Here is an 18,098-nt window from a genome sequence, read left to right as displayed (position 1 = left end):
ACTCTTGTTCTATGTTTTTTAGTGTGGCAGAGCACTGTAGATACTTGCTCTTAGCTAAGTTAACTGTTGATGCCAAATTGTAATTGTAGAGAGCTTGAACTGGAGGTGCCACTTTCTCTTCTGTTCATTATGTTAGCTTTATGTGGTGTTTGGATGAAGTACACTTTTTTTTTTTTTTTTGTCTCTCTCACTAGTACCTGTTACTCTGAAACATCTTCATGGGGTTGGTAGAAAGTGTTTACATGGAAGGTGGGGGGGTTGCCTTCCTCTGTGAATACATAGCATCACTGTATAGAAGTACTATTCCTACTTAAGAACCACTCTTCTGTTTTGTGAACAGAGCTTCTGTGAAGTTTGAGGTTCTGCAATCTGAAGCAAAATAAACTTTCTAATTAGGTGAGGGCACTAACCACTGACCTGAAGAACTTGCTTTCCATTTACTAGGCTGCTTCTATATTGCCCCAATACTGTTTCCATGCAATAAATACAAATGCCCGGTGTCAGTGTGGTTATTGTGTTAGGGTTTATGCAGATATTGGCCTCACTGAAGTATGTGGTTTCAGATGTCAAGGACTGGGAGCTTAGTTTTGTTTTTTTGAGGGAGTTGGGGGGGTTTGTTTTTTTGCTCACTGTGGTAGTATCTTAGATGCACTGTAAGAGCCTTTTGTTATTAGAGGATGCTGAGTGGTCTAACCCTAGCGTGTAGTTCAGCAGCTAGCAGTATCAGCTTTAATACCAGTCCTTTGTTGGTATGTTACTGAATAGGGCAGGGGCACCATTAAGGCATGGTCCTCTTACTATGGCAGTGGAACTTTTGTGCTCTGTAGCAACCAACTGCTGCTAAGGTTTTGATTTAATACTTCCTAAAATATCACTTCTAGTGATACACTTGAGTATATCATCAATACACACCTCTCTCTCAACCAGCCTGAGTAACAATTGTAGCTTGGGCTTACTGTATGGTTAAGAGTGATTCTATAGCTAAACAAACCAAGGAGTAGTGGAAGTGTAGGGTTGCTTGCTACAGCCAGTGTTCTTAATCTGTTCATTTCTTGTAGACTTAAGCAACCTTTGCTCTGCTAAATAGCTGAAGCTCTCAATGCCTTGACTGGTTTTAGGATGACATCTAATTCAATTTCAGAAATAATAAAGAGCACACTTGAGAGTCATGCTTTGTTCTTTTTTCATCTTCCTCAGCTGAGAATATCATGTGCAACATAGCTGTGGTCCAGCTGCTTTCTCTATCCTGGAGTGACAAGTGTTTGCTATTAATAAGCACAAAATGCAGTTGTAAGCTTGCCCTTTTTTTTTTTTTTAAGTCAGCTCTGAAGCAAAACAGTGTTAATGCTGTTTAAGAAGCGTCTCCCAGTCATACTGGGGCTATTTCTGTGCTGCTGTCATGCCAATTCTGGGGGTGTCTCCTCTGCTGTTAAAACCTGGTGTAGTGTCAGCTTTGCTGTTCCTAGATGGGCACTAATGAGAACCGTTCCCTCTGCCAGAAAAGGCTGGGGTAAAACAGATGCTCCCTGTTGCTCAGTTTCCATCAGCAGCAGGATACATTTAGAAATCCAAGCCAAATTAGTACCAACTTCACCCTGCAGCCTTTAGAAAATAGGGAGAAATGCATCTTTTGTGTCAGAAGTCAGCAACAGTGACAGAGGTGATACTCTGACAAAGTGTAATACGGTAAGGTTTGGTGAGTCCTGGATCTTTAAAGGGATAATTGAAAACCTGTTGGTCCTGCCCTAGTTAGAACAGGAACAAAATACTGCTGAACTGCCTCATCTTGTCTCTTCAATAAACTTTATCTTACGCTGAGGTGGAAGGTTGTCAATCTCAGCTTTGTTTAGGTACAGTGAAGGAAAAAGTTTCACCAGAACTGGACCTAGTAAGATGTTTCATTGATTTCATTTGGGCTTGACATCTGAGATTTACTTGAGGCCTTTTTATGCTGCTATCACTGATAAAGGTGCCTGATAGTATTACTAGATCACAGTCTCTCTAAGTACAGGCTGCAGCCTGAACATCCACATGGGCACACAAGAGCAGGAGAGGATCTCATCACACCTTGGCTGCTTTTCCAGATCAGCCAACAGTTGCAAAACTGCAAGAGCAGAGGCACATACACATGCAGAGGAACTATGAGCTTTTCATCCTAGGAAAACCAATTCCAATTTACGGAGACATATATAAAATAACAGCTTCACAGCTGGAACAGATGTGAAAGTAACACTTTCAGGGATCATTCCTGGATCCCTCTGCTATTATGAGAGCTCCAGGTACCTTGCCAGTAGGAATCAGGAAGGTTTTTTGTTTCCTTAATGGGTCATCTGTCAGATTGTGGTTTTCTTTTCCCCCCCAAGTTAAACCTGAGTGAGAATTGAGGGTGCAGCCTGTGCCTTGTCTGGGTACCTTTCTCAAGGTAAAGCAATCCCCAACCTTCACAAGCTTTACTGCATACCATTCAAAAATGGGTTGTCGTACCATCTTTGTAGGATGTTGACTTTGTGTATCTTCTGGAGTTCCTGGTGTGAAAGTTTTGTGGCAATCCTATTTCAGGACTGAAAGGTAAACTTGCAGCTGTTATTTCAGAGTTTTGTGTATTTACAGCTATCAAAATCAGACATAAACAGAAGATGCCCAAATGGAGTACAAACTATGTAATTGCAGTGAAATCTGTACATATTGTCCCATTTTAACTAATACAACCAAGCTGTAAGACCCTCCCCAGCCTTACAGCAAACCAAAGTAGATTTCCTATTAGTAATACAGACAGAAAGCCAATGTAACTGCCACTGCAGCAGTCAGCCAGCATTAGGAGTCCAGTGCAAGAAGCGCTGCAATAAGGAATCTTTCTTACTTGTACATGCCATCACTTACTGCACCAGGTTCTGGGTTATGTCCAGTAAAACTGAATTAAAGTTTAAAAGGGGGGGGAAATGCCAACGGGTAAGTGGGGTTCTACTACAGATGAACAGGTAAGCTTATTAAGGTAATGAGTGGCCATAAAAGCTTGACTTTTCAATATGCTAAACTTCCTATACTTGCTGATCAGCTGAAAAGTTTCAAATTCCATCAGACTTACCAATATGAGTTTACATCTTTTATTCTGAAGGATACTTACACTGCAATCAAGATTTAAGAACTCATTAAGAATTTTGGCAGATAACCGATTCGACTGAACAGTATTCGCTGTACATTTATTTTTAATGTTGCTTGTAATCCTGCTTAAAGAAAACAAAAAAGTATCAAGGGACTACAGTATTTCACGTATGGATTTCTGCAGTTGAGACAGCTGAACAAATATTTTATCAGTTCCAGTTTTCATAACATAAGTAAATTCTGGTCACTGTTGTGAAGTCTGAACCTTGCTTGATCTTTCTTTTAGACCCAACAGTTCTGTTTTCAGTTCTCCAGGCTTAGGAGGTATTTCAGGTATACTCTGTTAAAAACAGAGAAAGATGTCAGTGTTGTGACAGAAGAAAAACTAAACTCACAAAACAGTTAAGTTAGCATACTCTGTAAGAGACAGCATTATAGCTAAATTGTGATTATATCGCCACCTTTTTTGAGCAGAGTGTAATTCTTACATGCGAAACATCTTAAAAATTAGCCTATTACCTTTTTGTAATTTGACTCTTATTTTAAAGTCGCAAAATATGATTTGAAAAAAAGGAAGAAGAAGAATGGACAAATCAACAATGGACAAAGCTTCTTTTTCCCATTTAAGAAAGTAAGTTTGGTCGAGATGTCTAGTACAGTTGAAGTTTCCACACATATTCTTTCTCTTGGTAACAGAGGAATAAGTTTCACTGCTTCAACCTTTGTTTTAGAAATTAAACACGGAAACTGGAGATGAAATTTAAAAAAGTAAAAGAGAACAGATGACATGACATTTTAAGAGCTATACCTCCTCAAAATTCATGCTGGTTTAGAGAGGTGTTGATCATTAGATCATTCTGAATAAAAATGCCTATTTGCCTGCAACAAAGGCTACGGTAGACACTATTAAAATACATTAATTCTTACACATTTATCAATGATTTAAGCCACATTACTTAAATTTTGACATGACAACTCAAGCACAGTGACTTTTTAACTTATTTTCAATCTGAAAATAGAAGAGTGTTTTTAAAAAAATCGAAAGTATACAAGAGCAGGAGGATAAGGCTTACAAGTCAGAAGGCCTCCAAAAGACCAAATCGACCATTAATATTCCTGGTGGATGGTCTCAATTGGAGCTTGGTTCCCAGTGATTGCAGTTTTGGTAGTCCACTCTGTCTGTCCTTGTTTCTGAAGTATACTTTTGGTCATCTCATTTCCATTGCAGGGGTAAAAAAAGTCTATTTAAATCTAGTATAACCCCTTCTCACCACTTTTGCACGCTCTTTTCAAACACCAGCTTCCCACAGCAGAAAAACCCCTTTCTGAAGAAGTTCACGTAGCTTTTTTATTTTCGATACCACGTCGCCAGTTTGAAGGCAGCTCCCAAAGGACCCGGTCGCTCCTTCTTCAGAGGCCAGACCGGAGCCCTTTCTACACAACACCCCTTACGGGGCACCCCCCACCCCGCAGAGCCGCTACCCGGCTCCATAACGCAACCAGCCACCGGAACGGCCCCGGCACTTACAAGGTCAGGCCTGTAGTACCTGTGCACGGCCTCGGCGCCGGCGAACATGGCCAGCATGCTGCCCGCCAGCGCCTTCAGGTAGGTGGGCCACGGCACGCCGGCGGGCATGGCCGCGGGGAGGGCGCGGGAAGGCAGCGGCGTTCCCCCCTCTCCTCCTCCTCCTCACGGAGGGGCTCGCAGAGGCGGGAGAGGCCCTGCGGCGCCGGCCCGACACCCCCCTACCGCACCGGACGTGCGTCACCGCCCCCCCGCCTCCCGGGCGGCCGCGGCATGGCGGCGGGGTCCCCTCGCGGAGCCGTACCCCGCCGCGGGTGACGCGGGGCAAGCTGTGGCGTAGGCGCCGAAGCCCTCAGGCCAGGGCGGGCCCACCGGAGGCGCCCGCCGCCTCCTCCCGCGGCCCAGGCGGCGGCCGGTGCGGCCGGGGGGAGCCACCTCCCCGCCGGTGCTGGCACCGCCCCCTCCCCGCGCCCCGCCCTCCCCGGCGCGGCCGGCCGGCTGCGCGCTCCTATTGGCCGCCGCTGCTCACGTGACGCGGGGCTGCCCGGCAGGTCGGTCGGGGCGCTGAGGCGCGGGGGGAGGGGGCGGCGGGGGGCGGCCGGCGACAATAGGCCCCATCGGCGCCGGGAGGCTCCGCGCCCGGCATGGAGGCCCAGGAGTTGGGCAGGTACCGGTACCCGGGGGCCCGGGGCCGCCTCAGGCCTCGCGTTGGGGATCGCCGTTGTCCTTCTCCCCCGCGGCTAGGGGGGAACCGGGGCCGCGCTGTGGCGGCCCCCAAGCCCGAGAGCCCCCCCTCAGGCACAAAGCGGGAGGCGAGGGGAGGGGAGGCAGTCCCGGGCGGGGGGTGGGAGTGGGCGCGGCGGGATAGGCCCAGGGCCGTGGGGCGGCCTGTGGGGGAGCGTGGTGGGGGTGGACGGAGGCGTTGGGCTGTGGGGAGCGGGGGGCGCGCTGCCGCGTTCGTGTATCGCGGGTGGGCGCCGGGGGAGGTGCCCACCCGGAGCGGGAGCTCTGCTTGGGAGGGTGCGTGGGGTTAGTGGTGGTACGGGGCGGGGGGGGTAAAGTGGGACTGGCGTGCGGTGGGGACCTGCGGGGAGGGGGGGCGTGTGCGTGGGAGAAGGGAGGAAAGTTGGGGCGAGCTCACGGGGGGAGGTTTGCGGGCGGGGTGGGCGCTACCCGGGGGCGGGGGGTGTTGGGGGTGTTGAGGCTGTAGGGCAGGCGAGGCAGCCCTGCATGATGGTACCCCCCGGGACGGGTGGGATGGGGCTCGCCGTGTGTCAAGAAACTCGTGCGTGTAGACTATGGGGGCCTGTGGGTGTGGAGGTGGGTTTGTGGATGCTTTAATATTTGGGTTTGCTCCCGTGGACATCTTTTTCTCTTCTCTCTTTTTCTTTCATTTTTAGTATGAACTGAAGGGGGGGTTAAATCACTGCCTTTTCCTTGTGGAACTGAAAATATTTATTTAAATGTTCCATAATACATACATCAATAACAAAAAATTGTGTTTCTGAACCCGTGCAAGAAAAATGACCTAAAAAATGTATACGAAGCTTAGAGGTAGGGGTAAAAGCTCCCTTTCATCTTATCACCATGTGATTAGGGGACTTGTCCATGATATGGTGCAAGTTTTCCTCTGTTTAAAGGGAATTTTATTCCCTTTACAAGAAGGAGACTTTATATATGCATAAAATAAGGAGGCATGTATTACAAGAAGACATGTGGTCTTGGGTTAGATGATTTCACATCTCTCTTACTCACACTGTTCTGCTCTGTATGATTACACATTTATTATGAGCTGGATTTGACATGTCTTAAGTTGTGTTTCCCAATACAAATCTGAAGATCAGTTTTGCTGGGTTCAGTAATTGAACAAGTATTTTATATAAAATGGAACTCTTCCAGCTTGGGGGCTTGAGGTATTTACTGTACTCTAAAAATCTCCTGTGACTTTGTTAGGCAGCTTCCCCAGGAATTTGACAGACCCATGTTCAGATTTATTATCCTTGATTCAGGGCAGGTATTTGGGCTGTTCTGACATAAATCTGATTTACAGTGGGATTCTTAAATACCCTTTGCATAATGGAGAATGGTCCCTTCTTTTGAGATATTTATAATCATAGGATCATTTAGGTTGGAAAAGACCTTTAAGATCATCAAGTCGAATTGTAAACGTAACACTGCCAAGCCCACCACTAAACCATGTCCCTAAGAACCACATCTACAGGTCTTTAAATACCTCCAGGAATGGTGACTTAACCACTTCCCTGGGCAGCCTGTTCCAGTGCTTGATAACCTTTTAGGTGAAGAAATTTTTCCTAATATCCAGTCTAAACCTCAACTGGCACAACTTGAGCCGTTTCCTCTTGTCCTATCACTTGTTACTTGGGAGAAGAGACCGACACCCGTCTCACTACAACCTCCTCTCGTGTAGAGAGCCATAAGGTCTCCCCTGAGGCCCCTCTTGTCCAGGCTAAACAACCCCAGTTCTCTCGGCTGCTCCTCATAAGACTTGTGCTCTAGACCCTTCACCACCTTTGCTGCCCTTCTTTGGACATGCTCCAGCACCCCAATGTCTTTCTTGTGGTGAGAAGCCCAAAAGTGAACACAATATTCGAGGTGTGGCCTCACCAGTGCCGAGTACAGGGGTAAGATCACTTCCCTAGTCCTGCTGGCCACACTATTGCTGATACAAGCCAGGATGCTCTTGGCCTTCTTGGCCAAATAGCCAATCTGTATATCAAAAAATTATTTGGTGTTTCTATGAATAGCTTTGAGATGATAAAATTATTTCTGGAAAATTTACTATTCACAAAATCTTTATGTATTTGTATGGCAGTAGATTCTGGACAAGAAGGCGGCTGCGTAGGTATAAGGGAATGACAGTATGAAGCAGAAGTTTGTGTTGGAGTGTGAGGGATGTATGTGACTAATAAATGTGTGGAGCAAAAGAGCTGTATATGGAAAAATGTCTTTGTGCATGGAAGGAGACTGAATCTCTGTGTGTCTGTGTGTGTGTATACACACAATACCATGTAGAATAAGTGCAGTATTTCTGTTGGGATCCAGAGTGAGATAATTGGACAACATCTGCCACATGATTTGTTAAAGCTGTTTAATAATCTGTGTGGTAGCTCATGCGGTGCGTATTCATAATGCTTTGAAGGCTAGAATGATTCATCCATTCTGTATCATATCAGATAAAGTAACTGGTATGACATTAAGAAAATCTAAAACTTGGGAAACTTGAAGTCCAGAGGATTTTAACTCTCTTGTCTTGTAATTTGTCAGTATGTTTGATAGTTTGCCTTGGTAATGTGTGCTACAGTGTTTTTTCAGAAAAAAAGGAAAAGCTCTACACTTTGCTTACAAGTGTTGTGTTTCTTTCGCATTAATCACGAGAGAACTGTACTATTAATGTTGGGTTTAACATCACCTGATAACCAGCTAAGCAGTCAGATTGCTTAGTGGATTTGGATAATTTACTGCCTTGTTAATAGAATGGAGAATGTAAGTGCAGTACACGCCAGCCTTGATAAAGATTGATGTTTACAGTCTGTTTGGTACGCCACTAAGTTTCTAAATTGTTGATAAATTATATCTCTTTTTTCCTCCCTTTCTAAGATACTACGCGTATCTTCAGCAAGCTCAAGCATTTTACACGTTTCCGTTCCATCAGATGATGACTGCAGCGCCTAACATGGAAATCATGACTGAGCAGCCGACTCTAGAGGGCATTCCAGAGCCAAACATTGCTCAGGAACCTCCAAAAGGTAGTTTGACTGGGCTGTGCTAAGTGAGTTAAAACGTTATTAATTGATTGGGGAAGAAAATTATTGGTCTTCAGCTGCTTCTTTGGACCTACTGGATTTCATTGTCTTGATGCTCTCTGAGGAAGTATTGATTAATTGAATTCTTTAGGTAACATTTTTTACCAGACAGTTAAAAAGATAAGAAGTCAACCCGGGTGATAGTATTCACATTGTTCAGTCTCAAAAAGTCATCTTGTTTCACAAAAAGGAGAATTTTGTTTCAATAGATAAATGTATTATTTTTGGCTGATTTCATGGCTTTTAATATACTGTTAGAAGTTTTCTTTTAGAAGTCTGAGTTCAAAACATTTTTTTTTTTAATTTCTGCAAGAGGAGTACAGTATAATACTGTTTATTCAAAATATTTTTGTTTAAATGGTGGTTTAGTGTGTTGTAGTAATCACAGATAGTGAATTGCTTATATGCTCTAAGGATTGTTTGGTTTTAGTGAGGCTTATTTAAACAAATACAAACAGTGCACTACAAGTTTTGTACTTTATGCACTTGTATGTTGCCTTTCCTTTCCCCCTCTAGGACTTTGTACACCTAGGCTTTACAGTAACCATGCCAAGAAAAGACCCCTTGTTCTGTTATTCTGCTTGCTCTTTGCCAGGTGAAAAAAGCAGTGATCTCTGCCATGCTTAAATTCTGATTCTATAGCAAATACTCTCACGATGAGTTTCATCTTGCTTTTAATATTTAGATGTAGGTCAGAGCTCTTTGTACTAAGGTAACCTATCAGCCAGTTCATGCAATGACATTGCTTGTTTAAGTGCATCCTTTGATAAGATGTTTTCTTTTTTTTCTTTTTTTTTTTTTTTAGTTGTAATGCATGGCCAGATGAAATCATAGGAAGAAAACTTCCAGTTTAAAGTAGTCGTGACTGCTCAATTCATTCACAGAATTATTCACTACAGCTAGGATAAATCACAAGTGCTATGTAGTTAGGCTTCTTTTGCAGCTTTATTACTGGATAACGTGATGTCACCGTGAGCACACTGTTTGACTGCACTCTCAAGTATTTTTTGGACAACTGTAATCTTCTGTTTTGAAGCTGTTCCCTAATATTTTTGCAAGAATTGGAAGTTGAATAATGTCTTCAAAGGCAGGGCTTGAAAATTTACCAAATGTGTGTGAAATTTCCAGGAGTGTATATGAAAGGCAAAGATTTGAAGTCCAGCTCCCTGCTGTGATGAAAAAAGTAAAATTTCTAGGATTATACGCTGAAAGGCTGCCCTGGCATTGTTCATCTTTCATGACAGTGTCTGGTTGGTAGGTACCTGATCAGCGTGAGAGTTAGGAGAACATTATCCTGCTTCCATTTGAAATACATCCCACTCAGAGGAGTCAGAGTATCTGTGACATTTTGCCGTCACATGAAAAATCTCTGAACTCTTCAAGGGGTAGGAAAGAAAAGCTGCTTATGTGCCTCACCAAGTCTGTGCCTTTTTAGTCTCTTCTTCATTGTAACTAGACTATAGCTTGAGTACTGTTACTTACAGCTTTCCTAAGCAGTTGCCCCAGTGGTGCAGTGGGAATTTCACATGGCTTTTGTCCTCCTTTTTGTTTGCACTCAGCTTTCTTACAAGAATAGCCCCCAAAAGTTTGCAGACTTAGGGCAGTGCCCTGGTATCCACTGTATTTATTTCTTATCTGAGGGAGATTTTCATCTAGTAATTTTGAAAATAAGATGGAAGTCTCTGTTTTAAAGTAATAGATTACTTTGGCTCTTTGCTGATTGCTGCTAAATATGTTTTCATATTTTTCAAGTTGTGTTCTGCGGCTTGACATTATTAATGAACGAGGATAGAGAGCAATGTCTGAGTGGTCATGTCATGACCAGTACCTGTGCTGCTTGAATCTCTAAGCTTTAAGGGCCAGAAGATGAGGAAGTTTCAAGTGAGTGAACAGGGACTACTTCATATTTGCATTTTGTAATTAAAATTAATGTTTGGTACCACTCATTCAAACTGAGATCCTGAAGGTCTCATATGTTACCTTGCTATATGATGCACTGGACGTGCTGTTCAGTTTCTTCAATATGTGATCTGTAACAATCAACTTTCATATTTAGAAGCTGAAGTGTGAATACTGGACTAAAACTTACTGTCACATTCCTTGGAACCTAAGCTTTGATGCTCTGCCATATCCTCCAAAAGTAATGAAACTGTTTCCAATGGGTTGTTACATACAGCATGTAAACAACATAACCTACCCATGAGGTTATTCTTGGTTTGTATCCTAAGTCAGCATAGTTGCCTGTGAGTAGTGTGTCTGTGGTACAGAGAGACCCAGGCTAGCTCTGTGTTGAGCCTGCAAAACCAAGATTCATCTGATAATTGTTTAAATTAATGAATTTTTAAGGTGAATTTATCTGTCTGATTTCTTCTTGTATCCTTACATTTAGCTCAGTATTTTTTGAATATCCACGCTGCAACATTAGAAATGTACAAAAGGGATATTTGCTCTGTGTTTCAGAAGTTAAAAAAGGAGGAAGGAAAAGAAAAGCCAAAGCAACTGAGCCAAAGCAACCCAAAAAGCCTGCTGCTAAAAAAGAAAAATCAGCCAAGTCAAAAGGCAAACAAGAAAAGATCACAGATACTTTTAAAGTCAAAAGAAAAGTGGACCGTTTTAATGGTGTATCTGAAGCTGAGCTTCTGACCAAGACTTTACCTGATATTTTGACCTTTGATCTGGACATTGTAATAGTAAGTAACTCAGTTATAAGATTAGGTAGAAAAGTGAATACTCTGTACTCACTAGTTATGAGTTACATTCTGCTTACTTATCTATATTGCTTATATGGCACAATCTTGCAAGATAAATTATATAAACTGTTTCCTGTGTGTAGAGCTGCTTTGCATTTTCTGTCAAAAATCATAGTAACATAGTTCTAACTTCTGAGAAATCTAAGGCTTACGTATAATACATAGTCATGAGAGACCGTTACTTGACACTTTATTTACTGGAAGCGCTACACCGGTGGCTGTAAAACACACTGTGAGCTAGCTGCTCTTTTGAGATTGCACATCTAAATGAGACACTGCTATAAAGTTGACAATTTTTTTAAATAATGATGGAAGGTACCATTAACACAGTTTTCTTTACTGACAGTAACTTAAAGATAAATGAATAAGCATCCTTACTGTAACTTGATTAAATTCCTGACTAGCAAGCCGTGTTCTCATTGTTAAAATGGACTGGTATCTTTGTAGATTGGCATAAACCCTGGCTTGATGGCAGCTTACAAAGGACACCATTACCCTGGACCTGGAAACCATTTTTGTACGTTTTTGATTTCCTTTCCTCTTACAGAATTTGCAGAACTTTGTTAGAACTCATGGCATTTTAATTAAATTGGCTTGGGATTTCTTTTTTGCTTTTTTTTTTTTTTTGATGCAGAGAGGGATTTTGCTTTTAACCATCCCAGAGTGATTTAAATCTCATAATTACTTCTTTCAAATACCATATGTAAGAGAGAATAAAAGAGGAATAATCAGCGACTTTCAGTGTAGGTTTAGAATTGTCATGTAAACACCATATTACCAGATAGCTTCTTGGCATATTAGATAAGAGGCATAAGAGATAAAATTTAAAACTCTACTACTTGAGTTATCAAGGGTAAGTTAACAGACATCAATTTCTGATATAAAATGAAACTACACAAACATTTTCCTAAAAATGCATTTCAGCAAGCCTTCTTCTGTTTGCATTTATTCATCTCTTAGAAAGCTTGTTTAGACCTGATGAAAAACCAAAAACCATTGCTCTTTCCCAGCAGGTATATGCATGTAGCATACCTGATTCTCCAGACAGATACTTTTTCCTAGGTATTTTTCCATTTTAAGTAACATTTTCTGCAGCATGTTGTCATAAAGATCATACCTGAACTCTGCTGAAATGCTGTGTTTTGCGTATTGAGAGCCATTCCAGATGTGGTAGCAGAGAGCTCCACATGGGCAGCCCTGTGATACTCCAGCCAAAACGCTTCTGGTGTCCATCAGACTTGTAAATCAGGCTTGGGTATTTCTCGAGTGTTCTGCAGACTAACCCGACTAACAGCCTCCTTTACCGAGAAGCAGACCAGATACGCATGCTCTGACAAATCCATGTGTTTGTAACCTTCCCGAATTGTTAGGAGCTGGCTGTGGTTAATTTGGGCTTAAGAGATTGGCAGTGCATATCACCCAGACTGTACTTTTATTTCCTAAATATGAGCGTAAGATGTCAACATCTTCTGTCAGAGAGGCCCAGTGCAAGGAGAAGCGATGGCAAGGTTGTAAAAGAAAGCTGACGTGTATTTGCCACATTCTTTCCCACAAAATCCATATTGATTGCACTCACTCCCTGCTTAAGTGAATTGCAGAATCTAAAGCTCTGTACTGATCTTTTAGAATGAAAGACTGGTTTCCATACACAGGATAGTGGTGAGGAATTCCTGTTGTTCGCTGGGGATTTTTCTATCCTCTTGCAGTAGACAAAGTAACTTTGGCTGGTTTAAACTTTTCTGGATAGGGCAGTAGTCTTCCCAAATTAACTGATGCTCTGTTAACATAGGTTCTTCCTTTAGTATTCCAGTACTCTGCCAGTCGAGGGGGTTTTTTTTTTGGTTGGTTTTTTTTTTTTTCTTTTCCTTAGAAAAAGACAAATGTGTATCTTCCTGCTTCACAGGGAAGTGTCTGTTCATGTCTGGCCTAAGTAACGAACAGCTGAACCATATGGATGACCACACCTTGCCGCATAAATATGGGATTGGATTTACAAACATGGTTGAAAGGACAACACCTGGAAGCAAAGACCTCTCCAGGTAGGCTAACAAGCAGGAATAGCGTGCTTATCGATCAATTAACAGTTGTGATTATAATTTTGAGTACTTTCTCTTTTAGCAAAGAGTTTCGGGAAGGGGGGCGAATTCTGATGCAGAAGTTACAGAAGTACAAACCCCGTATAGCAGCTTTCAATGGAAAATGTGAGAACCTTGACTTTTAAATGAATTTGTTCTGTCAGTAGGGTTTTTTTGGGTCCACTTATCCCATCTTCTTTTCATTCTAGGTATTTATGAAATTTTTAGTAAAGAAGTTTTTGGAATAAAAGTTAAGAACTTGGAATTTGGACTGCAGCCACACAAAGTGCCAGATACAGAAACTGTAAGTATTGATACTGAGACGAAAACATGGCACTCTGTTTTGGTTGTTTCAAAACTAACAGAGTCGCAGAACTTGCACGCACTTAGGATAACATCAAAATTTGCCCAAGGTGCCAGGGATGTGAAAGGCTTTTACTTAAATAGAGAAAGGGGGGATAGTGCAGTTTTTGCACACATTTTCAATGCAGCTTCTTCAGACTTGCAGACTTCATTTGGGAAATGGTGTAGTATGGTTAGTAGGTTAGTTCATTCTCTGAGGACTATATGAATAAAAAATACATGCTTTTACGATAACTATCATCTACTTCCATCTGATTCTCTGTGTCCAATTCCCTGTATGTGTTACTGAATTTTGATACCGAACATGACCATGGTGCTAGTAGTGCCACAGTGGAGGAGAAAGAATAGTAAGTCCATCGTTGTGCTGTGACACACAACAAGCTGTGGCATTACTGGATCTGGGCATGCCCAAGCACTTCCATCATACTCAGTCTTCTTAAGCTGATTTGCAGCTTGAAATTAAATTGGACACTTAAGATAAAGTGAACAGTTTGATGCAGAGTGTGTTAGTCATAGACATGCTGGAAGATATCTCGAGAGACCAGCTGTGTATCATCACATATAGGTTTGTTTAACCTGTCCTTATAAACAGATTAAGGCAAAGGCAATTACACTACCTGCTAAGGTAGCTTATACCAAAGCTTCATGACTTTGTCAATTCAAAAGTTTGAGTTGTTTTTATTTCTATCCCTAATTACTAGTGCTGAAAGTTTAAGCTTGGTTTAAGCTGTCCTTCCTAAAGGTGAAGTGTTGCCATCAGAGCCTGAAGAATTGTTGTTGATAAAGTGCTTGCTTCTTAAGTAGCTCTTAAAAGACTTCCACAGGAGATGTATTTGTAAGAAAGTTAAATAGTCCTCTTTACTAGTACTTGTTCATAAATACTGCATGGTAATAAAAGTATTGGATACAATTCCTTTTTCCTGAACTAACTTTATGTCTTTAGTTCGGGCTGTTGGCAGAGGTAGAGACCCTTTAATTGGCTTCAGCCACACTAACTCCAGAGTTTCAAACCCTGGCAAGTATGATGCAGACGCACTTGGCCAAGAAGCCAGGCTAATGAACCTGTGGTGCCTCCCTCATGGGTCTGGGTGTTTGCGTGCTGTCACGTACTCCTCTGCGGGCTCTCTGGCTCAGAGCTCTGCTTGTGCAGGGAGCTCTGGAGTGTGCTCCACTCTCTGGCATACACTTGTAGGTTGTACTTCTTGTAACACATGCTGGTACTGCTTCTCCTGCAGCATGTAAACAACTGGTGGAAATTGTCCTTGCTTCAGCAGCTGATAATCGGCCCCTCTCTTCAGGGCAAGATATCTAGCTGGCCGAGAAAAATGAGAGACTCCTATTATCCTCTTCCACAACCATCCATGGCATTAGTTCAAGTTTGTCCAAAGGGTTAAAACAGTGAGGTTAACTGTTATTTCATAGCTCAGGGACCAGTAATGCTATTTTTCTTGCTCTTTGTCTCAAGCTCTGCTACGTTATGCCATCATCCAGTGCAAGATGTGCTCAGTTTCCTCGTGCACAAGATAAAGTTCATTATTACATAAAACTGAAAGACTTAAGGGACCAACTGAAAGGCATCGCACCAAACACAGATGTGCAGGAGGTGCAGTACACATTTGACTTGCAACTTGCACAAGGTATAGTGGTTATTTTGTTAATCCTTTATTAAAATGTAGTGTACAACACAAGTAGCAGTTTCCCCAGCAAAAAGAAATGAAGAATTTAAGGGGGGGGGGGGTGTGGGAGGAGATGTGCCATCTTCTCTAAATCATTGGTGTAGAATTACAGGTTCCACTCTCTTCTTAGTACAGTCTTTATCTAAGGGGAGCAGGGATTATCTTGTAGAGTGGGTGGCTGTTTTTTCAAGTGTTCTCCGATAAAAGCGCTCTGATCGTTTTTGTTCTGAATATTAATACTTGAGGTCTTCTGTTTTGGCAGAGGATGCTAAGAAGATGGCTGTCAAAGAAGAAAAATACGATCCAGGTTATGAAGCGGCGTATGGAGGAGCTTACTGTGATCGTGCACTGTATGAAAGTGAACAGTGCAATTTCTCTTCAAATGGAACTGGTAAAGTGCGGTGCTTGGGGCATTCGGTCTGTAAACCATTACTTATGAACAAATACTTAGTGGTATCAGCTGCATTTTAAAAACTGTATTTTATTATTTTTGTTTGTTCTAGCAGCAAGCAATCCACAGTACTGTGAGGGGTCGTCCTTCGGTGACGTTCCTAATGGACAATGGATGACACAGTCCTTTGCAGACCAGATTCCAGAGTTCGGTGCTGGTGTGACACGGGAGGAAGAGGGAAGCAGTGCGTGAGAGCTGTTTCTTCTCGGCTATGCATACGTGCTGCAGTTTTAATGCAGTGATCAAGATTGGTACCTCGGTTCTCCAACTGAAGCATTTTCATAGTATTTTATCTCCTCTAGTTATTTTATTATAGTCCAAAGTAAGTGTGTGGTAGGCTCAAATCAATGAACTAGATAATTTTAAGGAACTGTCCAAACTTTTTAAAAAAAAGTTAGCCCTTTTTTGTATATGAGTTTTATATTTAATGTATACCATTTCTTGCAGTTTTTGACAAATTGCTTTCTCATTTGTGAAGATTTCTTTGGGGCGTTAATTTTATTCCATAAATCGCAATGTAATAGTAACAGCAGCAGTATACTTTTTACTGATGCCTCAGTATTTGGATATCTCATAATCCTTTTATATCCAGAGGGGAAAATGGGAAGTGTACCCTTATCTTAAATGAAGTGATGTTTTTAATCATGCACAGTTAAGCAAATTGTGCTTTTTAAGTCTGCCTTTTACCTTAAAAAAAGTGCAGAAAGTTGTGTTCTGCAGCTGTGGGTACTGAGTATTTTCTGGGTGGGAGGAGAGAGCTCTGTTTAGTGATTGGACCATATTCAGGATTAAGGGAGTGGAGACATCATCTCAAGTCACAACACTGGGGAGGAAAATTTGTGTCGCACAGGACAGGACCTAAATATTCTAGCTGACCTGTCTTAGGGTAAGGTGTGCCTACCACTCCATCTCTTTCCCCCTTAAATTCCAATGTAAGGAACTGGAATTCCTTAAAAAAAAAAAAAACCACCAAAAAAAACTCAAACAAACAAAAAAAACCCCAACTTTGGTGGTTCTTGAATTCTGTGGCATTTAAATTCTCAGTCATTTCTGTGTGATTAGTCTCTCCACCTGACCTTTAGCAGGAGACAGCCCCTTTGAACAAATTACATTGCAGGGAATTGAAAGACCACATTCCCTGTAAAAACCAGCACAGCTGCATTGTTTACATCAGGTACAATTAGCAGAGGGTGAAAGAGGTTTGCGATTTTAACAGTTTTTAACACTCGGTTCTCTTCAAGCTATTAAGACCTTAGAGGGTGTTCTCCTTATTTGTCTTTCTTACAGGTAAAAAATAATAGGTTCAATATAAGGGTGGCTGTTCTGTGAATAAGAAGTCAGCTGTAGAAACTACAGCTCTCTTCTGAGGAACTTGCTCAAATGAGACACAGTTTTGGCCAATATTAGTGACTGAGAAAGAAGAGAGGTTCCATGCTTGTGCCTAACCATCATCTTCTTTCCCTCTTTTATCATGTGAGGAAGAGATGAAGTAAAAGCAATAAGTTGATCAAAACACTAAAGTTTTGATGATCTTATGACAGTAGGTGCTTCACATACTTGAAAAATAGATACGAACAGTATCTCCACAATCCACACTGGTCAGAGATTCCTGTACCGGTGTGTTTTATCCTTTCCTCACAGCCAGTGACGGTTGTCAGGCATGGAGGGTAACTAGTTAGTGTAGATTCTAACCCTCAGCTGTCACTGAGATCACACACTGTCAACCTGTTGTGAGGCAGGCATGATGTTTACAGTTTTCTTCCCAAATTATGTGGCTTAATTCTGAGCATCTTAAATCAAGAAAGTGTGCATTATGGTTCTGATTGTGTTTATTAGCTTCAGCATAAAGCTGTTCAGTATATTGTCAAAAAGGTATAGGACTTGTCTTGTCTGTTATTTAAAGTGTACTGTATCACGTATTGCTGTTTACATGGACGTTTTCCTGCAGGTGCTCAAAGTATCTTGCATCAGGGATTTGTTACAATTCAATTTTATTTTTCAACGAAACTAGAAGCATGTAATTAGCACTGCTGAGTATGTAGCACAGTAGGAGGTAACTACTGTAAAGCTATCCTGTTTGATGGGAAGGGAAAGGTCTCTTCTTTAACAGAGTCACCTACTAGGTTATCTAGGTATAAAATACAGTTAAGTGTACAATGACCGTTTCACTAAATATTGCCATTCTATGTGTACTCCCTCAGAACTGGTGCTCTTTTCATTACAGTAATACAAAAGTTCTTAATCTGTCTTAAATCTATCACTGCTTCACAATAAAATCAGGAATTGTACTGCAGTGTCTTAGAATGTGCTTTTGCATCTTGCTCGCAGGGGT

The 18,098-nt window shown here is 41.9% G+C and overlaps 2 protein-coding genes across 6 annotated transcripts; one reads left to right on the top strand and one right to left on the bottom strand.

Moving 5' to 3' along the window:
• Nucleotides 1-3,173: 3,173 nt before the first annotated feature.
• UQCC6 (ubiquinol-cytochrome c reductase complex assembly factor 6) lies at nt 3,174-5,086 on the bottom strand. 3 transcript variants are annotated; one of them, XR_012623451.1, is made up of 2 exons: nt 4,650-5,086; nt 3,174-3,442 (listed from the first exon to the last, which is right to left on the bottom strand). XR_012623451.1 is itself a non-coding variant. In XM_074825916.1 (2 exons), the coding sequence occupies exons 1-2, from the start codon at nt 4,736-4,738 to the stop codon at nt 3,347-3,349; spliced, it is 204 nt and encodes a 67-aa protein (XP_074682017.1). In that variant the 5' UTR covers nt 4,739-5,071; the 3' UTR covers nt 3,174-3,346. The 3 variants fall into 3 exon arrangements, 1 of the variants encoding a protein (XP_074682017.1); XR_012623450.1 differs by lacking the exon at nt 4,650-5,086 and adding an exon at nt 4,176-4,623; XM_074825916.1 differs by having other exon boundaries at nt 4,631-5,071.
• Nucleotides 5,087-5,102: 16 nt separating this feature from the next.
• Nucleotides 5,103-18,054, top strand: TDG (thymine DNA glycosylase). Of its 3 annotated transcripts, none has more exons than XM_074825914.1 (10): nt 5,103-5,178; nt 8,246-8,394; nt 10,912-11,141; nt 11,649-11,718; nt 13,105-13,240; nt 13,320-13,402; nt 13,486-13,580; nt 15,105-15,276; nt 15,578-15,706; nt 15,819-18,054. In XM_074825914.1, the coding sequence occupies exons 2-10, from the start codon at nt 8,301-8,303 to the stop codon at nt 15,956-15,958; spliced, it is 1,149 nt and encodes a 382-aa protein (XP_074682015.1). In that variant the 5' UTR covers nt 5,103-5,178; nt 8,246-8,300; the 3' UTR covers nt 15,959-18,054. The 3 variants fall into 3 exon arrangements, with proteins under 3 accessions (XP_074682015.1, XP_074682014.1, XP_074682013.1); XM_074825913.1 differs by lacking the exon at nt 5,103-5,178 and adding an exon at nt 5,211-5,294 and having other exon boundaries at nt 15,822-18,054; XM_074825912.1 differs by lacking the exon at nt 5,103-5,178 and adding an exon at nt 5,211-5,294.
• The last annotated feature ends 44 nt before the right edge of the window (nt 18,055-18,098 follow it).

The sequence above is a fragment of the Strix aluco genome, chromosome 5 (genome assembly GCF_031877795.1).
Source record: "Strix aluco isolate bStrAlu1 chromosome 5, bStrAlu1.hap1, whole genome shotgun sequence".
Taxonomy (NCBI): Eukaryota; Metazoa; Chordata; class Aves; order Strigiformes; family Strigidae; genus Strix; species Strix aluco.
This window is presented reverse-complemented; position numbering and strand designations above follow the sequence as displayed.